This window comes from Trichosurus vulpecula, chromosome 8, assembly GCF_011100635.1.
Source record: "Trichosurus vulpecula isolate mTriVul1 chromosome 8, mTriVul1.pri, whole genome shotgun sequence".
NCBI lineage: Eukaryota > Metazoa > Chordata > Mammalia > Diprotodontia > Phalangeridae > Trichosurus > Trichosurus vulpecula.
The window spans coordinates 39,072,650-39,096,135 of record NC_050580.1 but is presented as its reverse complement, the minus strand read 5'-3'; the positions used below and the strand labels follow the sequence as shown (position 1 = coordinate 39,096,135).

General features: G+C 46.9%; 1 protein-coding gene across 1 annotated transcript in view; it reads right to left on the bottom strand.

Annotated features, from left to right (window-relative positions):
• MMRN2 (multimerin 2) overlaps positions 1 to 22,344 on the bottom strand; it is a 45,542-nt gene extending 23,198 nt beyond the window's left edge. The window contains exon 1 of the mRNA XM_036736803.1: positions 22,080 to 22,344. Within this exon, the coding sequence (XP_036592698.1) occupies positions 22,080 to 22,318 (239 nt within the window). The 5' untranslated portion in view covers positions 22,319 to 22,344. The remainder of the gene's footprint in view (positions 1 to 22,079) is intronic.
• Between the last annotated feature and the right edge of the window lie 1,142 nt (positions 22,345 to 23,486).

Here is a 23,486-nt window from a genome sequence, read left to right as displayed (position 1 = left end):
CCAGAAGCCTGGATTGGAGCACACGAGCATGGTGGTATTAGCAAGATGCTGTGGTGCTCCAGAAATGGCCCTCTAGTATCTGGTCCCCAGACCCATGTGGAGACTCCTCCCACCCACTGGCTGCTGCAGTCCGGGCTGAGGCCTACATGGTTAGATAACATTGACTGGGCACAACCAGAGGGATGGTAGCTGCCTGAAAACAGACCCATGACCTGGAATTTGCCCTCCCAGGCTTATTCTTTAACTTTGTGCCTAATGCAGTGCAGGGACAGCACCCCTTTCCTCCCAGTAGCCTGGATTCTAAACCTCAAAGATGTATGGGACTCTTCTTCCTCTCTCTCTCACCTACATCCATTCAGTCCTGTTGGTCCTTACCCCTCCATATCTTTCCTGCCCTTACTTTCCTTTCCCACCCTAGTTATAATGGCCTCCAGACTGGTCTCTAGCTTTTCCTCTTTCCAAGCTAAATTTATATTGCCAATATACAGGCCTGACCACAGAACTCCTGCTAAAATATTCTGTAGCTCCCCACTGACCACACTGCTTAGTTTGGCTTTTGGGGTTCCACAGTTTGGTTCCTGCTGACCTTTAATGCCTTCTTTCAGGGTCCTGCTCTTCATGTATATAGTGGTCCTTCCAGACAAATTGAGCTAACATCCCCCAAGTCATTCTGTTCTCTTACCTCAGCCTCTATGTCACATTGACCTGCACTCATGCCCTTCTCATCTCTACTTCTTGAAGCCTTTCTCTTCCTTTAAGGCTCTGTCAGGTGCCAGCTCTTCCATGAAGCCCTCCCTGATTGCCTCGTCTTTCTTTAAGCCCTTAGTGTAGAAGCCCTCCTTTGCCTTTGTCTGTTTCCCTTAAATTGTACTTATATGTGTGCCCATGTAAGGGGATGTATTCCTGGTAGGCAGCTAGGTGGTACAGTGGATAGAGCTTGGAGTCAGGAGTTTAAATCTAACATTGGATACTTATTTGTATAATCCTGGATAAGTCACTTACCCCCTGTCTGTCTCAATTTCTTCACCTGTAAAATGGGGTAATAATAGGACTAGCTCTGGCGATGGGGTATTAAGCTCCACGGTTCAATTTCCCATTCATGGGCACCTTCTCCTTGGGCTGTGGTTACCATCTGGAGACGCCATGTTTGTAGGCCTCAGTGCTCCTGGGGCCGTGACCCCCATCATGTCCCAAGATCCCAAAAGCTACAGCAAGGCCTGCTGCCCACCAGGCCCTTCTTCTGTTGAGTGAAGGGGCAAGGGGAGCAAGGGGTGATTGACCTGGAGTCCTGGAGGTTGGAGGGTGGGCTTGTTGGGACTGAAGGTGAGAGTGTTGACAGTGGACATGAACATGATGCTAATGATAGCAACACCATTTAAAAAGCTCTTTCTACGTGCCTGGTATTACTCTGAGCCCCCTACAATCATTATCTCACTTCATCCTTACCACAACCCTGGGGGCAGGTGCTTTTATTATTAGTCACTTGGTTTTCTCCTGCATTTCTGTTTTCAGCCATAAATTGCCCTTTTACCTTCTACTACAAAACTGTGTTATTTAAGTGACATGGTTACTGATCAGGGGGAAGAAGTTCAGAGGGAATGGGGGATGGGGGAATTAGACAGGGGATGTGGGAAGCCCAGCCCAGTTTGGATAGTCGGCATTCACAGAAGGTCCTCTGGGGCTCCCTCCTGAGACCGTGAGGTTGGGCATCTTGATTCCTCTAGATACCCCTGAGCACAACCTCTGCACTCATTTGTCACTAACTCTGTTTGCTGCATGGAAATAAAGTAAAATGCTGCCCGACCTTTCTGCTTCTTTGGTTAACCCTGCCCTGATGAATGCTGCAGACTGGAACTGTTTACTCTCTAGTGATAGTGAGAATGGGCATCGGGCATTGGGAGCAAGATGGGCCCTCAGAGGCCACCTGCTCCCTCTCCCTCATTTGATAAAGAAAGAGGGGGAAGAAGCAAAGTACTAGGGAAAAAGGATGAATTTGGTGGTAGGTCCTTGGTTCAAATCCTGACCGTTGCTTGCTATGTGTGTGTCACCTTCAGCAAGTCAATTAATCTCCTTGACCCTCAGTTTCTTGGTCTGTGAAATGATGGGTTTGGACCAGGCGGCCCTTGGTCTATGATCCTATGAAATGGGGGCCCTGAGAAGTACAGCAGTGTGGCAAACACAATCTAGAATGAGGAGAATTAAAATCAAGTGGTGGCCCTGTGGGCAATATGATTCCAATGACTCCTTATGTAGAGCTGTTGTGTATGATACAAGGTGGAGCTTTGGAGGGAACGGTGTGTGTGTGTGTGTGTGTGTGTGTGCCTAGAATCTGTGGGCTTGGGGTTTTTATATGAATGTGACTCTGGGTAGATGAGGGGATTTGGGTGGGCTGGTGTTTAGTGTAGATGTTGAGTAGGTTGGCACATGACCAGTCAAGTTGGAAGCTAAGAACTGGGCATGAGAAGAGTTGGGATGAAATGCCATAGCTGAAGTGTGCCTTGCTTTGATATGATGCTTGTGGTGTGAGGAGGGAGGGGGAGGCAGGAGAGAGAGAGAGAAAGGGGTGCAAGAGTGTTTATTTTTACCCTTCCTTTTCTCCTAGTCCTTGGGCGTGGAGCTGGTCCTGGATTCAATGGGAAGGTGACTCAACTGATAGAAAGCTAAGCCAGCTAGGCGGTGTAGGTGGAAACAGTGGCTGGTCTCCAATCCAAACAGAGGTCTGCTCACCTTCCTGCCTTGGGTCACCCTGAAGGGCAAGGCTCGGGAGGCAGCCTCTCAGGGGACCCATTGATTTGCAGACATAGAAAGCCTTAGACATTGGAGTGAATGGTTTACCCACTTCCAAAAAGGAACTGAGAAAGACGTCTTGTCCAGCAGTCTGGATGGCTCAGTAGTTACGGCTTGGGATAAACATTTATCCTTCAGGCTGCGTCAGAAGATGTGAAAGGAGTGTAGAATTTAGAGCTGGAATGGCCTGCAGAGGTTATCACGTTTAACCCTCTCATTTTACAAACCAGGAAACCATGGACTAGAATGTGAAATGCCTTTCCCAAGGCCAAACAGGTGGTACATTGCAAAATCAGGCCTCAAACCTAGGTTCTCTGACTCCAGATCCTGGGCTCTTCCCAAGGGTGTGGCCCATTGCCAAACAAGGAACAGGAAATTCATCTGATGGTACACACCTCCCACACCCGGTTGTCTCTAGGCTTTAATTCTCATTACTCCCACTCATCATCTTGTGTTAAGCCAATGTGGAGAGTCAAGAACCTCTTATTATGTGCCAGGAAAGGGGCAGCTAGGCAGTGTAGTGGATAGGCCTGGAATCAGTTAGACCTGAGTTCAAATCTGGCCTCAGACACTTGCTAGCTGGGTGACCCTGTTTGCCTCAGTTTCCTCATCTGTAAAATGAGCTGGAAAAGGAAATGGCAAACCCCTCCAGTATCTTTGCCAAGAAAACCCCAAATGGGGTCACAAAGAGTTAGACATGACTGAAACATCTCAACATGTGCTAGGAGCCAGCACTCTTCGACTTCCCTCCACACTCAAGGGCAGGGGTTCTTAGCTATTTATGTGTCCAGACCCCTTTGGGTAGTCTGGCGAAACCTATGCACCTCTCCACAGAATGAGGCACAAAATAAAACAAAACACATGGGATTACAAAAGAAACCAGTTATATTGAAATGTAGGCATCCAACTATGTTTTCATGGACCCAGGTTAAGACCATTGACCTAGAAGAAGGGCCAATGTTACGGGCTGCCACCAACAGAAAAGGGGCCTGAATATGACCCCTGCCTTGCCCCTACTCTCTGTGTGACCTCGTATCTGTAAGTCACCTCCCCTTTCTGGGCTTCATTTCCTCCTCATAAAATAAGGGGGTTGGGCTCACTGGCCTCCAAGGTACTTCCATTTCTGAATCCCAGGAGCCATACTGAGGTTCAATGAGGATCAAAATCTGCCCACTGTCAATTTTCCCCTGCCTTTTGGGCTGGGTAGAATGGAATGGTTATCACCTGGAGGACCTTGAAAGCTGGGCAGTGAGTGTATCTAATGGTTATTCCATCTCTGCAATGATCTTGAGTGGAAAATAAAAGCCACCATTTTGGATCGGCTCCATCCTTGTTGGTGTGCTGCCAGCCCTCTCTGAGGCCCGAATCCCTCGGGCATCAGCTCCTCTCACTGCGCTCCTCAGAGCTGCCCTGACCTCAGGAAGAGGACTTCTCTATTTTCACAGTCCATGGAGAGGAGGGTGGCAATGCCTTTCTGACCCAGGGAATTGGATGATATATCTCACCTGGGGCAGGGAGAGGCAGGGTGGGCCAGTGGGTAGAGAGCTGGCCTTGGAGACAGGAGCACCTGAGTTATAATCCTGCCTCTGACACGTAAGGGCTGTGTGACCCTCGGACAAATCATGTTACCTCTAAGAGCTCTGGGAAAGTCTGCGAGGCTCTGAAATACTGAGAAGGTGTCAACCTGTACCAGGAGAGGGAATTTCCTCACCTGAGAGTTCCCTGTATCAGTGAAATCACAGATCTAAGCCAAAAGAAACCAGATTCAACCCCATGTTGGGGCCCAGGGCTCACCCCTCCTCTTCTCTCCAGGCAATGCTATGGGTTGCTTGAAGTATCTGCCCCAGACAGAGAATCCTAAGAGCTCGAGGCCACCTGAGAGGTCATCTAACCCAACACCCTCAATTCCACTCACGGATATGTGTTAAATGACTGTTATGTGCCTGGCACTTTGCTAGGCTAGGGATACAAAGCAATTGACAAGCATTTATTAAGTACCTACTACATACAAGACTCCATATACTAGACTGAGATTACACATCTATCAGTCAATAAGCGTTTATTAAGCATCTACTGTGTGCAAGGTTCTACATACTAGACTGGAGTTACACAGCTATCCATCAACAAGCATTTATTAAGCATCTACTGTATGCAAGGTTCTATCTACTAGATTGGAGTTTCACACCTATCAGTCAACAAGCATTTATTAAGCATCTACTGTATGCAAGGTTCTATCTACTAGATTGGAGTTTCACACCTGTCAGTCAACAAACATTTATTAAGCATCTGCTGTGTGCAAGGTTCTACATACTAGACTGGAGTTACACATCCATCAGTCAACAAGCATTTATCAAGCATCTGCTGTGTGCAAGGCACTGTGCTAGGTGAGGGAGATACAAAGGCAAGAACCAAACTAGATCCTGCCCTCAAGGAGCTTCCTGTTCTTCTGGAACATGGCAAAAGAAAAGGGATGGGGGTGGAGATGGACATAGATTAGTAAATAGAAAATCATTCCAGAAGGGAGAGGGTAATGTGGCTTACTGGATAGAGTGCTGTGGCTGGGAATCAGAAGGACCTGGATTTGAATCCTGCTTTAGACACTCTCGCTGTGTGACCCTGGGCAAGTCACTGACATCCCTCTGAGCCTTACTTTCCTCAATGGGCAGGTGGGCTCAGTGACTTCTAAGGTCCCTTCCAGACCTGAATCTAGAACCCCATCATCTTTGGTAAGAGTAGTAGCAAGAGGAAGGGGGACCAGTGGGGAAGAGGAGACCCAGGAAAGCTTCACAAAGAACCTGGTGACCAAGTGGAGCGTCAAAGGAAGGAGGCGATACAGGCAGATGGAGATGTGTAGGGAGCACTTTCCAGGCTTGGAGGCCAGTTGTGAAAGTGCACAGAGTCTGGAAATGGAAGTCAAGATGGAAAAATGTGGGTGGTCCAGTTTGGCTGGACAAATAACACATGAAAGGGAATAATATAAAAAAAACTAGGAAGGGAAGAAAGACAGAATTCAGCTTGAGGAAGGCTTTAACTGTAGGACTGAGGACTTTTTAATCTTAACTAAGAGGCAAGAGGGAGCCATTGAAGATTCTTGAGAGAGGCAGCAGAAGGGTCAACGCTGTGTTTCAGAAAGTTATTTTGGCAGCTGTGTGTAGGGTAGATTGTAGGGGAAAAGGCTGGAAACAGGAAGACCAAGCAGGAGGGTGCCTCAGTGTGCCTTGGTCTTATAGCTGTCCCCACTCCATGCCAGACTTCAAAGAAAGGGGTAGAAGTGTACTTTCTCATCTCTTCTTTGCAAAATCAAGAGATGGAAGAGAACTCAGGGATGTCCAGTCCAGCCCTCATATATGAGAGTTGGACTAGATGAGGAAACAGGTTCAGGGAGGTCCTAGGTCATTCAGACAGCAGCAGGACATCTAGATTTTGGAAAGAAGGAAATAAGCATTTATTAAGTGCCTACTGTGTGACAGGCAATTTAGGAATTCTATCTCATTTGATCCTTACAACAGTCCTCTTGTTGTGCAGTTAGGAAAACTGAGGCAAGTAGTAGTTAAATGAATTTCAGGAGGCTGGGTTTGATTCCTGATTCCAGGCTTAGTGCTCTATCTACCACACCATCCAGCTGCCTCTTTGGCCTTCTGATTTCAAAGCCTAGCTCTTGCCTAGTGGAAACTTAGTCCCTGTTTGATTGAATGTGGGGTGGCAGCACAGGTCAGTGAGGCCTTGAGAACATGCTTGTTCCCGTTTATTTCTTTTTCCATCTTGTTCTTGGCTGTAGCTCCAGCCTCATCAACAGCTCTTGCTCCGGGCTGGTCTGAGCAGCGGCTTTCCTGAAGGAGTGGCAAAGGCCAGTACTGGAGGGGGGGGGCCCATTGTTCTCACTTCCCTGTGGGGCCCCAGCTTTCTCCCAGACCAAGGGTGGTAGGATTTTCCCTGTCCTGGCAACACTGCTTCCCTCCCCTTCCCAATTTTTATCTGCTCCAAACACCCTGGTAGGCAGGTGGGTGTGCCCTCCTCTTCCTAGAAGGACACCACCCACTGCCTGATTTGTCACGAGTATGGGTTCAGTAGAACATGGAGGGAACATGCCCTGGACGACTTCATTGGCAGCAGCCTGGGGGTGGAGGGTGGCGGGCATGGGTAGGGGGTGGATGTAGGCAGCCAGCCATCTGTCCTATAGATGGACTGGGGCAGGCCCACTCCCAACTGGAGCCAGGCATCCAGGGATTCATAGGCTTCCTGGCAAAGAGCCCTTGACTCATAGGGCCCCCTTCCAGATGCCTGGGAATGCTTTTCTTCTTTAGAAAAGGGGCAGGTATAGTTCGAGGAGTGCCAGCTCTTGGGGGGAGAGACCTGGGTTCCCATCTTGCCTCTAAGCTTGGGCAAGTTACTTCAAATCTGTATCAGTTTCCTTATCTGTGAAATAAAGAGATGAGACTAAATGACCTCACTCCTCCAGCTCTGGTGCCGTGACCCCATGAAGAAGTTCTTTTGCAGAGGTTGGAGGCTATGGATCTAGAATATTGTATATACTCTCAGCAGTGGGGCACCTAGGCAGTGTTGTAGATACAGCACTGGGTCTGGAGTCAGGAAGACCTGAGTTCAAATCTGGCTTTGAACATTTAATAGCTGTGCGACCCTGGGCAGGTCACCTAACCCTATTTGCCTCAGTTTCCTCATCTGTAAAATGAGTTGGAGAGGGACATGGCAAACCGCTCCAGTATCTCTGCCAAGAAAACCCCAGATGGGGTCATGAAGAGTCAGATGTGACTGAACAACAATATATACTGTCAGATATGGCGGTTATGTTTCATCGTTGGTTTTGCTGGGCTGCCCATCCATCCCCTTTTTCTATGTTTTATTTTAATCTGCTACAAGGGGAAGTGAGGGCAGAAAACAAGATAAATCCAAAATTAAAAGGAAAAAGGGCGGGTAGCAGTGAGAGAAGTTGTCTGACTTGTGAAGAGTACAATTCCATCCTGTGGCCTTGTTGGATGAGTGAATGCATGGTTAATGGTGATAAGTTTGTTTTTATCGCTTTAGGGTTTGCAAAGAGCTTTATAAATGCGATTTCCTTTGAGCCTCACAGTAACTCTTTGAGGTTAAGTGCCATCATTATCTCTGTTTTGCGGATGAAAAATTGAGTCAGATAGAGGTTAAGTGACTTGTCCAGGGTCATACAACTAGGAAGTGTCTGAGGCTAGATTTGAACCCAGCTCTTTCTGGCTCTTGGCCCAGCGCTCTAACCACTGTGTGGCCTCTCTGCCTTTTTGGGGGGATAGATATGTTTATTTCATCTGTGTAGGGGACTCATCACGAGGAAACATCAGCCACCGATGCAGATCAACACCTTAGAGTTTTAAATGATGACATCGTCATCATCGCCATCACCAGAACTGGCACTTGTGTGGGCTTTAAGGTTTACAAAGCACTTTACAAACACGATCCACTTTAATCCTCACAAACAGCCCCAGGAAGAAGTGATGCTATTATCTCCTGTCCCCCACCCCCCACCCCTTACAGGGAAAGAAAAAAAAAGCAGGAGGTTTAAATGAGCTGTCCAGGGTCACACAACCAAATCAGTGAGTGCCTGAGGCAGGACTGGAACCCACGTCTCCCCATCATAGCCTAGCTCACTCCTCTAGATTTCTTTAGTGTCTTCAGCTTTGTGCATACTTCATTTCTCCAACAATCCTGTAAGATTACCAGTGAAAATATTTTTATTCTCATTTTCTAGATGGGGAAAGTAGGACTGACTGAGAGAGGCCCTTATCTTGGATATCAATACATCAATACATACATACCCTCCCGCCCCCCCCCCCATATATATCTGCCCAAGATAAGGAAGCTGTGGCTACACACATGATTGTATGTATTGCATGTGCATGTGTGTATGTATACAAGTTATCTCCCCTCCATAGATCCAGGGTGCCCTCCTGAGGGCAGGAGCCAGCACTGGGCTTGGCACATAGTAGGGGCTTAATCAATGCTCGTTAATTAATGATCAGAGCTGGGATATGAGCCGGATGCTGGATGTGTTAGGCTAATGCACTTGGTGCTGAATTGGGGAGGCCAGGATTGACTTTGAGTTCCCTTTGTAAAGTCTTTGTTCCCACCCCCTATCCTCCCATAATCTGACCATGGAGGGCAGACCTCATATAGGAGGCCTGAAATGGGAGTCTTGGATTCTCTTCCCAGTGTCTGACTCTGGGTGACCTTGGGAAAATCATCTTGCTTCTCTCTTTCAATGCCTGTGAAATGGAGGCGTCCAACTCCCTCCCCCAAAGAACATTCAGGATCTTGTTTGAATGAGCATCAGAGCTGCTGGGGGAAGGAGCGAAAGCCAAGGGAAGGTCTGATGAATTCTTAATCTTCCTTATTGGCACTCTGTGTGATTATTCTCCCGAATGCCTCCTTCCAATGTCAATGACACCATCACCGAAGTCTAAAATCTTTTCTAGCTTGGCTGAATAGAGAGGCTTTCGGCTTCACTTGCTGTTGGCCTCGTTATCTGTTTTGTTTTTACTTTAGAAACACAGATTATCCCCACTTTGTGGAAGATCTCTTGTAACAGAGTTAAGACAGTTAAGGAAAACTAATAAAGCCTGAACTCCTCTGAAAGGGCATTCCACAGGGGTACCCCCTACCTCTCTATTTTAAAAAAGTGGATGGAAATAGATTTTCTCTCCTTTCCACCCTCCACCCCCAATAGAAAAAGAAAAAAAACCCAAATTTTTGTAACTTGCTTTTAAAGGCTTCCATATCCTCACGACATTTGTCCCAAGCCAAGTGAATATTGAGAAATGTGGGTGGTGGATTTGGGGGGAGGGAGAAGGAAGGGGCATTTCTCAAGTGACTGCCCAGTATCAGAGACCTTCTAGCTCTACTCCACCAGAAACTCTGGCTTTGCCCCGGTATCCCCTGTCTCTGATGGCTGAGCTTTCCCCTTATCTTGCTAGGGCCCGGGCCTCCACCTCATTTTCCCACTGACTGTGCATTATGTGCCACACCCAGGTTACTAGCTCCCCTTTTTTGAATTATCTGACCCTGTTAGAGCATCAATTATTTGAGGGTACAGATTGCCTTGCTAGAGTAACCTGCCTGTTAGTACTTGTATTTATATCTCTAGCACTTAGCAGATTACCTGGAATATAGTAAGAGCTTAATAAACGCTTTATTCTCTCTCTCTCTCTGTCTCTCTCTCTGTGTCTCTCTCTCTCTGTCTCTGTCTCTGTCTCTGTCTCTGTCTCTGTCTCTCTCTCTCCTTCTCTCCCTCCCTCCTTCCCCACCCTCTCTCTATCATTTGGCCTTACACACTTACTTGCTGTATGACCCTGGGCAAGTCACTTAACTTCTGTCTGCCTCAGTTTCCTCATATGTAAAATGGTGATAACTATAGCAGCTACGTCCAAGGTTTGTTGTGAGGAGAAAATGATATAATATTCATAAAGCACTTTGCAAACTTTAAAGCAATATAATACTGCTAGAGATTATTATTATTATCAGTAAATCTTGTCTCTGATGCTTATTACTTGTGTGGCTTTGAGCAGGTCACATAACCTCTCTTGATCGCAATCTCTTCATCTGTAAAGTGAGGTCCCTCCTAGTCCTAGATCTATGATCTTAGGGCAGGAATTACTTTTCATCTTGTCTTTATATCTCATTCCCTTGCTCAGTTCCTGGCCCTGGAGCAGACACCTCCTACGTCCTTGTTGCTTTGGGTGCAGTTGGTTGGCCTCCAAGGCACAGCCTCAGTTTACTGTCCTGTCTCTGGGCCAGTGGGGTAGGAGGCTGAACTCTCCTGGGCTACTCAGAGTCACTTGGGTAATTAGAAGGGTAGTGGCCCCTTCAGCAGATCTAGGCAAGTGAGGAGGAAGGGCAGGTTTCAGAGGGAAGGTAATGGCATAGACGTGTTTCATTTGAAATTCCCAGGGAACATCAGGTGGAGATGCTGAGCAGACACTTGGTGATGTGGGCCTGCAGCTCAGGAGAGAGATGAAGGTTGGAGGGCCATCTACTCCCTCAGCTCTGGCTGTGGGATCCCCAGGCCTGCAGCTGTGTGGCTGTGGTTGTTGTTCCATTATTCAGTTCCATTATTAGTCAGTTGTGTCTGACTCTCCACGACTCCATTTGGGGTTTTCTTGGTAAAAATCCTGGAGTGGCTTGGCACTTCCTTCTCCAGTTCATTTTACAGATGAAGAAACTGAGGCAATTGGGGTTAAGTGACTTGCCCCCCCGCCCCCATCCCCTTTTAAGCCCCTTCTTGCTGTTTCCCCATGTCTTTCTCTTTGGCTTCCTGCTTGCAAGGAATTAAAGTCACCCCCCTCACTGAAGACTCTTTGGCCTTGAGCCAATAAAGTGCTTTGGCCTCCTGCCCTAATACTGGCAGTTACATCTCTCTTACCTTTGAACTATCCTCTCTGGCCTGGTCAGTTTTCCTAAAGAAATTTTACCAGCCTGAGTCATGTCCCCTCTCTGGGCCTCAGTTTTCTCATCTGTAAAAGGCATTGGACAGATAATCTCTAGGGTCCCTTTCTGATCTAAGTCCTATTATTGATAATAGATGGATGAACGGATACTTGGATGGATTAATGGCTAGAGAGATGATAGATAGGCAAGCAGATGACAGATAGATAGAAAGATAATAGGGCATTTATTAAGCTTTTTATCATGTCAGCCACTGTGCTGAGCCCTGGGGACATCAATACAAGCAGACATTCTCATGGGGAGGACAATATGAAGGGAAGGGAGGCAGATGGGGAGGGAGCGGGTCCTCGAAGGGAGTCAGGGACGCTGCTGAGCCAGAGAAGGAGCCCTGACAGCAACGAGTGCAGCTAGGAATGAAGGGAGCTTGGCTGTGGTGGTTCGGGCTAAGGACTCACCAATCAGGAGAGCAGGAGAGCAGGCCCCCAGATGGAGGCCTTTCCAGGATGGGAAGTGGTCTAAGGAAAAGGTAGAGAATGAGTAAAGCCGGGAAAATCCCCTGAATCTGTGTCTCTTTCCACTGCATCCCACCTCCTGGTGGCTAGCCCCATCTCTGCTGCTTACTAGCCCGGGGATTGTCAAAAATTCCCTTCCTCTCTCTGGGCTTCCTTCTCTCTGATATGAAAGGGTTGGGCTGGATGAACTATGGTGTTCCATTTAGCTTAGCCCTAAATCCTATGACCCTAAGTAGTGACTGGTCCTAGCTTTACTGGTGACCTCTGCAGCCTTGGGGTATCCTTGACTCTGGAGCTTGGGACCAAGTGGTCCATGGGCCTGCGAGATCCTGAGATCTGAACCTGGATCCTGCCCCCAGCTCATCTTCCACCTGACTGAGCTGCTCCTTCTCGTTCAAGCCAATGTCCCAGATGGATTCCTGTTTCCAGGACTCCGTGATCCCCAGCTCATTGGCAGAGCTAAGATAGCACCACACTCGAAGAGGCCAATAAACAGTGGCCAGTTTTTCTGGGCTTAGCTCCTTGCTCCGCCCATCTCTTAGTGTTCAGACTGCTGAGTCATCCTCAGATGCCCCCCACCTCTTCTCAGAGAAACCAGAGAGGTGACCTTGACTTCAGAATGAATACCACAAAATAAAATAAAAGCTCTGATATATACAGTAAAGCATATTATAGAATTGGAGAATGTGAGAGCTGGAAGCAACCCCAGAGGCCATCAAGTCCAATCTGACAAGTGGTCGAGTGCTAATTGAAGACCATTAGAGACAGGAAGAACACTTCCTCAAAAGCCTGCCCATTCCACTTTTGGACAGATAGATTTGTCAGGCAGTATGGTGCAGTGGGGAGAGGCACTTGGCTTAGTCACTCAACAAATATTTAATAAGCACCTACTACGTGCTGAGCACTGGAAATAAGACAAGTCCCTGCTTCCGAGAAACTCACAATTTAATGGGTGGGGGGATAACATGCAAACAACCATGTACAGATGAGATCCCTACAGGGGAGAATCAGTAGAGAGAAGGTGCTAGAATTAAGGGGGATTAGGAAGGGCTTTTCCTAGGAGATGAGATTTTAGCTGGGCCTACATGGGCTCCAAAGACAGAGATGAGGCAGGAGAGTGTTCCATGCTGGAGGGACAGCCAGAGAAAATGCCTGAGCCTGGACAGATGAGAGTCTAGCCAGCATCACTAGAATGCAGAATGTGTGTGTGTGTGTGTGTGTGTGTGTGTGTGTTTGTGTATGGGGGAGGGGGCAGAGTGTAAGAAGACTGGGAAGGCAGGAGGGGGCCAGGTTCTGAAGGGCTCTGAATGACAAAGAGGATTTTATCTTTTATACTCTAAGTGACAGGAAGTCAATCAGATCTGGCAAGTCACCTGGTCAGAGCTGCCCTTTAGGAAGATTCACTTAATAGCTGGATGGAGGTTGGATTTGAGGGGGTGAGGGGTGAGATTTGAGGCAGGCAGACCCCCCAGCAGCTGCTGTAATAGTGCTTGCCTGGAATGATGAGGGCCTGCACCTGGGTGGGGGAGGGCAATGGAGGGGGTGCATTCAAGACATGTTCCAAAGGCGAGATTGGTGAGAGAGAGGTTCAAGCCTGGGACTAGTGATGCCCTCAACAGTAAAGATGATGTTCCTTACAACCCGTATGACCTTGAGCAAGTGACTAGACTTCTCTAAGCCTCAGTTTCTTCAAAATAATAGGCCTGGCATGAATGACCTTGAAGGCCCTGTCCAGTTCAAACCCTGTGATCCTATGAAGGTTTCTCCAAAATTGAGCCGAAGTATGCCTCCTTACGACGTCCCCCATCACTCCCCAGTTTTCCTCTCTAGGGATGGGCTGGATGAGTTCAATCCTCTTCCTTTAGAAAGCTTTTGTTTATTTCTTATGCCACAGAATTGACACAGTGAATTACACCACCAGCTTCAGTCACCCGCAGAGCAGCCAGAAGCCAGCTGATCTAAGCAGGCTGCCTTGAGGGGCGTGATGTCCCATTAGGGGAGGGGGCCCTGCTTTGCTCAGCTGGGGTCTGACCACACTGGAGGTACCTGTCTTATGTTCTGGGTACCACTTTCTAGGCAGTAAAGGCTAGCCGCTGCTAAGTGTCCTAAGGAGGCCAAACAAAACAAGGAAGGGCCTTGAGTTCCTGATGGGAAAAGGCTGAGGATGCTTAGCTTGAAACAGAGACTTGGGGGGCACTCGACCATTTAAAAGCTGATCAAGTGGAATATGGATTAACCTCCCTCTGCTCAATCCCAGAGTTCTGAACTAGGGGCAATAGAGAAGAGCAAACTGGGGCTTCATTTAAGGGAGAACTTAGTAATAATTAGAGATGTCCAGAAGTGGACCGGGCTGCCTCAGGAGCTGGTGTGTACCCCTTTGCTGGAGGTATCTGACCTCAAGCTGGAGAGCACATTGGCTCTGTTATAACAACAACAGCAATAAAGTCTATCCAATGCTTTAAGATAAGCAAAACACTTTACAAAGATCTCATTTTATCCTTACCACAACCCTTCACTTTAGCTGTCTCTTCACTTTAACTCCAGCCCTACCAGGCTATTGTTTTTCCGTTTTATAGATCAGGAAACTGAGGCAGACCGAGGTTGAGTGACTTGCCTCAGGTCACCCAGCTAGTATGTGTCTGAACCCAGATTTTAATCAGGCCTTGCTCATTTCAGGTCCAATGCTGTTTCCCCTGTGCACTCAGAGAAGATTCTTGTTGGGTCAGGGGCTGGACAGGAGCTTCTGAGATCCCTTTCAAATGGGCTCTAATAACTGACTGGTAAATGAGCTCCAAGCAAACAGTTCAGGGCAAAGACATGGTGTGTCAAGGACAAAGGGTAAGGACTTCACAAAAGAACCAATTTTGAGTGCCAGTTTTGCCTTTTATTTGCTGTGTGGCCTTAGGTGAATCACATCCCTCTCTGAGCCTTGGTTTTCTTATTTTTTCCAGGCCTTTAAAACTTGCAATGCTCATTCAAATATGTTATTCCATTCTCCACTCCCCTTTACCCCCATGGAATATAAGCTCCCTGAAGGCAGGGTCTGCTTTCCTGTCTTGTAGCTCTACAGTGTTTGGCACATGGTAGGTATCCGAGGGATGCTTGCATGCTTGATGAAAGGACCATCAGCCCCCTCATTGCAGAAGGCATCTGATCTGGGCAGACTTAGGAGTATAGTGGGCAGAACTACTTGGGGGTCACGTGCCTTCTTCCCTTCTGGCCAGTCATGGCCCTAGACTGTTTGGAAGAATGACATCCCTGCCTTTTACCTTTTAAGGGAAGCTGAGGAAGCAATCAAAGCCGACGGAAGTGAGGAGGCTTCCTTCCTTTCTCACGCCAACCAGAGTGAGTCACCGGATCATGGATGGAGAGCTGGAAGGAGCATAGAGGTCATCTCGTTCAACCCCTTCATTTCACCAGGAAGGAAACTGAGGCCCAGAGACATTAAATGAATCGCCCAAGGTGAGTAGTAGGTTGGTGGAGCCCTAAAGTTGACTCTTCACTTTAACTCCAGTCCTACCAGGCTTTTCCATACCAGGGACGTGTAACTCAGAGCTGGACTTTCATTGACAAAGGTGTAGCTGATGTTCTGTGCACCTGCTTCACAAGGTTATTGTGAGCATCGAGTAAGGTAACCTTTGCAAATCTAAGAATCATACAAATGCTAGTTATTATTATTCTATAATATAACATGACACAATGTAATACATTATATCAACATGTCGTATTGATACATGATACAGTATGTATTAACACAATATGTTATAACATAATATAACATAATGTAATATAATATAATACACAGAACCAGGGAGCTGTTCACTTGTCTCAGTCGTGTCCGACTCTTCATGACCCCATTCGGGGCTTTTTTGGGCAAAGATACTGCAATAGTTTGCCATTTCTTTCTCCAGCTCGTTTTACAGATGAAGAAACTGAGGCAAACAGAGTTAAATGACTTCCCCAGGGCCGTATAGCTAAATAAGTACCTGAGGCTGAATCTGAATTCAGGTCTTCCTGACTCTAGGCCCCGAGCTCTATCCACTGCCCTAGAAGCCAGGAAGACCCGAGTTCAAATTTGACCTCAGACACTTACCAGCTTTGTGACCTTAGGTGAGTCATTTAACCGCAGTCTGTATCAGTTTCTTCAACTGCAAAATGGGAATCATAATAGGGTCTACCTTTCAGGGTTGTCGGAAGATCAAATGAGATAATATTTGTTAAGCATTCAGCACGAAGCCTGGCACACAGTAGGTGTTTTTAAAACACTTCCTTCTACCTTTATTTTGGTGATGATGCTGGTGCTGCTTCACTCTGGTACAGTGTTTTTTTAAAAAAATTATTTAAATTAGGAGAATTCATTCATATGGAAAGAGCTAAGATAATTACATATTTGAAATAAGAAATAATAGGTATTGAAACAGAGAGACAGGGCAAGATAGTGGCCTGGTGATTCCATGATTCTAGTTTTCCACCCAAGTTAAAATGTGTTCCAAAAACTCATCCATAAACAGGTTGCACATTACGCTTTGATCCATCATCTGTCCTTTCAAATGTCTGCTCTACGTGAAAAAACAAAGGAAAGAAAGGCCCAAACCCACCCAAACCCAATCTTTTACTCTCCAGGGCATGAGGTTCCTGAAGGCTTTTCAGCAGAGGCCAAGCTCCAGCAGAGTCCACTAAGCCTGGAAAGCTTGGGGGCCTACCTCCTGTGCCCTCGGTTAGCCATAGGATGATATTCTTGAAGGCCATGGCTAGTGATTAGAAGGGTTGCATCCGGGGATTGGGTGTCCACATCAAGGAGTTCGTGGATCCTTGACGAATTGAGATGCTGAAGAATTTACAAGGGGCATTGGAATATCAGGACTGGTGAATGCTTGGCGGATGCCACTTCTCCATGCTGGAGGGTGCAGGCCAGGGCACCTGCTTCTAGGAGAGTGGAGAGGCTCCCAAACATCCATACACATTCTGGAACTGCTTCAGGTTAGCTAACCATGTGGAGAAGGGGATGCAGAGGCCTCCAGAAGGCCTGAGTTAGCCTCACACTCTTCAGTATCCTGCGTGGTTGCTTGATTACATCAATTGTGGAGTCTGGCAGCAGACGAATCTGTCCTGGCTTGGGCCTTCTCCACCCTGGTACCCTGTGAATAAAGGCCTGGCTTCTTTCCTGCCTCATCATCTATTCTTTCATTTTAGGTGAAGGAAAAGCAGCATCTCGACAATCCATCATCTGCTTTTACAGCCTGCTTAGCATCGAGGAGAACGGAGGGATCTCCAGGTCCCAGCTCTGAAGTAGTTAAGACCAGGACTCATCTGGGATTGATGCTGCATTTGAACATGAACTTGGTGGCACTAATGACATGTAGAAACTGAACTACATTTGAGGCTGAGCTGGGAGAGGAGAGAGTGTGTCCCAGAGAGGTTGGGGGAACATCTTTGTTCTTTTGTTTTTGTTATATCTTTGAAATAAATGTCCCTTTGAAAAAGCTTCTTGATATTAAAGGGTTAAATTAAACTGGGAGGCTGTTCACTGGCCTTTAAAAGCATGTGTGACCCATCTTATGGGCCCTTGATCCTGTGGCATGAGAGAATGGATACCCCAGTGTTCATCAGGGCACCCCTAGCATCACAAGGAAGCAGTTGTAGCTGATCTGGCTCTGGAATAGTAGATCCAGAACATCCTTGCTACAGAGACATTTAGAAATAGTACTCCAGGGTAAGGTCATGAGAGTTTGTATAAGAGAACATTACCTAGTCCCATATTGTGTGTGTGTAGGTTTGGGCGGAGGGAAGGTAGAGGTGATAACTAACACCTCTAAGGTATTCTATCTAACCAAACTTCCCAAGGCCTAGCTTGGTCCATGATCCTATAGGATCACAGGTCTAGAGCTGGAAGGGACCTCTGAGGCTAGTTAGTTCAACTCCTTCATTTTACAGATGAGGAAACTGAGGCCCAGGGCTATTAAAGGACCTGCCCAAAGTAGTGAGAGCCCAAGTAGTTAAGTGATTCCACATTCTTTGTACTTTCTATTTCACTAGAAAGATGTTCACTGAGGCCAGAATAGCCTGACTTTGGATTTGCCTAGTGGGGCACACCAGATTACTCTCACTCACCTGTTCTATAACCCCAGGCTCACTGTAGGTCAATGAGAGTCTCCTGAAAGCTTGTAGGCTTCATTACTTTTGCCTAAGCTTTACATAATCACTTAAGTAACTGGATGCTTCCTCTCCCTCCACCCAAAGGGAGTGGGAGAGAGGAAATTCCAGTTAACTTAGTGACGTGTCCAAGGACAATCCCTGAACTGGCTCAGCAAAGTCCCTTATGGGACTGTGGGCAAACTATGGAGGGCAGTTTGTCGTTCTGTGAATGACCATAGTGAAGCTGAATTTTTGAAGCAATTCATTGTACAACACGATTTATCCTCAGCTTGGGGACCTTTCCTTGAAGTGGAGGACAGCCCAGGAAAAAACTCAGTCTTGTCCCTAGGGGCTAAATTATGAAGAAGGAAGTGATGCTAACTCTTCTTCCCCTCTCCCCCACCCTCTTCTGACACTTCTTAGCCTCATCTTTACCAGAGATGGAGGCAATGATTGAATGACCTTTCCTGGCCTTTTCTAGCCCTTAGGTTATGATGGGCTTCTTGGGCTTGAGTCTGCGGGTGAAGTGCTCACCTAATTACAAAGTTCCTTAGAGGGTTTGATCATCTGACCAGCCCTGCCTTTCTGGTAGGAGATGGTTTTATGAAGATTTTCCCCTTTCGCACTACCCTCTTCTGCTCTGTATATATCTTACTGTTACCTGGTGATTTCTGTGTTGTCTTCTTCACTAAAATGTGAGTTCCTCGAAGGCTGGGATAAAATTTCTGCCTTTCTTTGTATCCCTAGCACTTAGCACAGAGACTGGTATACAGTAAGTACTTAATAAATGCTTGTCGACTGACTGACTGGCTCTCTACAATGGGAGAGTAGGGCCCACAGTGGGGTTTTTACTGGAACTAAAACATACAGAAATCATTTGGGCAATGTCCTAACCTAAGAGCAAGATGGGACTTGACCTTCAGTGGCCAACTTGCTGAATAACCAATGATGGGTTGGTGACTGGACATAGGCCTTCACCCTCACACTACTCTTACTTGGTGGTGTGATGGATGGAGTGTGGGAGTCAGGGCCTGGAAAAGCTGAGTTCAAGTCCTGCTATGGACATTTATAAGCTGTGTGACCCTGGGCAAGTCATTGAATCACTCTCAGTCTCAGTTTCCTCATCTGTAAAATGGAGATATAGCACCTACCTCACAGGGTTGTTGTGAGAATCAAATGAGATAACATCTGTAAAGTGCTTTGCAAATCTTAAAGTATTATGTAAGTTCTTCTTCTTCTTCTTCTTCTTCTTCTTCTTCTTCTTCTTCTTCTTCTTCTTCTTCTTCTTCTTCTTCTTCTTCTTCTTCCTTCTCCTCCTCCCAATAAGGAAGTCCAAGCTCCATCACCCAAGCAAGGATGGTGGCCATCCTCCCACCCCCTCCCCAGCTTGAGAATCCTTTCTGCCTACCCTTCCAAGGGCATCTCACTCTGTTCTTCTGACTCTCTGGTCTCCCATCGGGCTCCTAGATCATCAAACAAGTCTGGCCTTTGGCAACACTGTGGTGTCAATCGAGTTTCTCTTCTATACTGGGCCTGCTTTTTAACCACGGGATTAGTTTTCTCATTGCACTGTTTAGTTCTTGTTGTGAGTCTGTTTTCTTTGCTAAGGAGAATGATTTTTATATTGGAAGGAGCTCAGCAAGGAATGGCTGATTGGCAGCTGATGTCCAGGATAAGTAAGGGGATGGTCAGAGAGTGCCTAGCTGCTCCGGGTGAGTCCAAGCCACTAGGCCTGCATAAATTTCTGAAAGAGCAGGAAGGAAGGATTGCTGAACCAATGTCAGGGACATTTAAAAGATCATGGAAAAGAGGAGAGATTCTACAGGACCAGAGAAAGGTAAATACTGCCCTACCCTATTTTTAAAACTAAAAAGCGAAGAGAATGGATTCAGCAACCTCCACACTGCTGAGTTTGAGATGACCAAAGGTATAGTCATGATATTCCCTAACATTTGTAGTACACTCTGAGGTTTGCAAAGCACTTTGGGTAGATGATCTTATTTGATCTCCATGACAACCCTGTGAGGTAAGTACAATTATTATCCCCATTTTACAGGTAAGGAAACTGAGAGTGAGAGAAAGAAAGTGATTTGCCTATTGTCACACAACTAGTGAGCATCTGAGGCAGAATTTGAACTCAGATCTTCTTGATTCCAAATCTGCCAATCTACACACTCTACCACCTAGAAAAAGCAAGAGGGTGAGCATGGATGGGCTCATCAACAAGGAGTTGTCACAAAAGGAAATGAATCACCTCATTTCCTTTTGTAGATGAAATTATTAGGTTGGGAGTTCAGGGGAAGGCTGTGGATACAGTTTACCGTGGAAAAAGAGAAAGATTCCACTTAGATGATAATAGAATTATGGAGATTCAGAAGTGGTTCAGTGGTTAGATTCAAAGAGTGGTCATCAATGGCTTGATGGCAGCTCAGAAGAAAGTCTCTAGTAGAGTGCCATGGAGATCTGTGCTGGACTCTCTGCCTGGTCTTTTAATTTCTTCACAGCCAACCTCAGGACTACCTTTCTAACCCGATCCCCTGGTACTGCCTTTCATGTCCTCTGTGCCAGACAAACTACCCTGTGGACTGTTTTCTGATTTCTTCCTGCCCATCAATAGCTGTGAAAAGCCTTCCTTGCCTTAAAAGCCCATCCTGGGGTCTCCTCTAAGAAACTTTCCCCATCCCTCCTCAAATTTCCTATGGAACTTTCCTTGGATTCCTCCCTTGTTCTCATCACATTCTGTCTTGTATCTTAGTTATTCATGCAAGTCTTATCTCCCCTACTGGATTGCAAACTCCTCAGGGCAGGGACTGTGGATTCCTTCTAATCCTTTTATTCTTAGTTCCCAGCTCAAGGCCTTGCCCATAATAAGTGTCTAATAAATGGTGGCCCAACTGAATTGAATGGTTGAGATGAGATGGTGTGGGACCTGCACATAGTAAGCATCTAATAAATGGTGGCTGAACTGAATTGGATGGTTGAGATGAGGTGGTGTGGGACCTGTACATAGTAAGCATCTAATAAATGGTGGCTGAACTGAATTGGATGGTTGAGATGAGATGGTGTGGGACCTGCACATAGTAGGTGTCTAATGGTGGCCAAACTGAATTGGATGGTTGAGATGAGATGGTGCAGGAGCTCAGCCCCAGAGTTGCCCTGTCTTGCAAAGCTGAAGCTAAAGGACCTCTCTGTTCACAGTCAGGCCAAACCCCTTTCCCCACCCCTCCCCCTCTTCCTTGGCTTGAGCTGGCTTTTCAGAATTGATTTCCTTCAAGGAAAAACTCTCAAGCTGTCAGGAGCTGACCTAGGTCACAACCACCATTCCTCTTTGATTATTAATAGAAGGTTTCCATTCTTGCCCACTCCAGTCCCAAACAGTGCTCTGGGCAGGTGGGAAGCCTGGGACCCTGGGGTTCTTCTGGTCCCCCTCCCTCATGAGTATGCTATCTTCCCTGAACCCCCTACTCACAAGCAGCTACGAAATCACAAAAGCTCAGATTTGGAGTTGAGGGGGGTCTCAGAAACCTTCTAATCCTTTCGCATCAAGGGCTATCTTTTGCCTGTCTTTGTATCCCTGGCACTTAGCACACTGCCTAGTGCACAGTAGATAATGAATAAAATGTTTGCTGACTGTCCAAACCTACTCTCTCTACCCAGGGGAGTGCACCCCTGGCAACTTCTCTGCCTCTCACTATCTTCCTCCCTGACCAGGGGCTGAGCCCCCAGAAAACAGATGAGCAATGCAGAGCAGGACAAGCTCTGCCTTCAGAGTCCAAGACCTGGGTTTAAATCCCAACTCCCACTTATTGGCTGAATGACCTTAGACAAGTCTGTGGGGCTCAGTTTCCTCATTTATGAAATGAAAATCTCTTGTGAACTTGAAATCTATGATCCTCAGTTCTAATGGATTTGTTGCTCTGAAAAATCTTTTACTTGACAAGTCACTTTATCCTCAAAAGGTGTACCCATCTCATGGATGAAGAAACTGAGGTTTGGAGATTAAGTGATCCTCCCATAGCCACATGGTGACAAGAGTAGAGGTTCTAAACTAATTTTTCTGGTTTGCAGAATCTCAGTTTTGCATGGGACATCAGGGGCCTTTTAGTCCAACCCAATTTCTAGCCTGAGATTCAGATGGTTAGACCCCTAAGAAATCGCACAATCCAATTGCCCCAATGGGGCTAGGACAGGGCAGAGGAGAGGACATAACCACCTTACCTTCTCCAGGGATCCTTTGGTCCATCCTTGGCCTGGTGGGGAGGATTCAGAGGCAGGGGGAAGAGGACCCCAGCCTCCTGCTCCCTTGCCCTGGGAGGGCTGGGGCTGCTGGGAGGGTAGGGGCTGGTGCTATAGTCCTGCTGTGGGGAGCCCCCATGGTGCTTGGGATCTGCAGCCCAGGCTGCCAGTGCTCCCTTCCCAAGGAGCCCCCAGAGGCACAAGAGGAGTGGCCCTATCATGTCTTGTTCCTTGCTGTGAAGCACCTGCCTTCAGACTCTGGGTTCCCAGAGCCTTCAAGTTAAACCTCTGAAGAAAAAAAAATAAAAAAAACCTGAATTCTTGCAACAAAGGGCGGAAGAGGCTGTCCCTGGCCCAGCCGCCTGGAAATGTCAGAGGCCACCTAACAATGCCTGGGGAGTTCCTGTGAAGAGGCTCAGAGATGCAGTCTGGGGGGTTGGGATGTAGGGAGAGGGAGGAAGAGAGCAGCCCTGGACTTGGGTCACAGTTTATTCAGGGCCATTTCTGTCCCTGGATGGGCCCTTTTAAACTTATCTGTCAACAGGAACTGGGGGCTCTGGCCCCCTTCTCCCTGGGCAACAGGAAGAGGATGTTAGCCTTACAGTGGCTCCTCAAGCCACCTCTGGAGCGCTTACTTCCTAGAAAGGGGATCTGGGCTTGGGATAGGATGAGACCTGCATGGAGGCATGGGGCATCTGCAGAGAGAGGACCTGGGATCAAATCCCAGCTGAGCTGGGCAAAGGTTCTGGGGTGGGTGGGGTGGGGCTGGAATGTCGTGGATGGACATGGCAAATAGACTGGTTTGATTGGAATGTGTGAAAGGGAGAATGGAAAATCAGCCTGGAAAACAGCCTGAAGCCAGATGGGGAAGGGCCTTGAATGTCAAAGAGAGAGTTTGTGTTTGACTGTAGAGTCAAGAGGGAACCACAGAAACTTTGTTGAACAGAGTATGAAACCATCTCAAGGAGGGGAGAAGGGAGGGAGAGAATTTGGAACTCAAAATTTTTTTTTAAAAGATTGTTAAAAATTGTTTTTACATGCAACTGGAAAAAATATTGATTTTTTTTTAAAAAAAACATCACCAGATTGGCTAAAATGACAGAAGGGAGACTGACAAATGTTGGAGGGGGTGTTGAAAAATTAAGACACTAATTCATTGTTGGTGGAATTGTAAACTGATCCAACCATTTTGGAGAGCAATCTGGAACTTTGCCCAAAGGCTTATTAAACTGTTTATACCCTCTGACCCAGAAATACCACTACTTGGTCTATTTCCAAAGATAATTAGGGAAAAAAGGAAAAGAACCTATGTGTTCTAAAATGTTTATAGCAGCTCTCTTTGTGGTGGCAAAGAACAGGAAATTATGGGGATGCCATCAATTGGGGAAT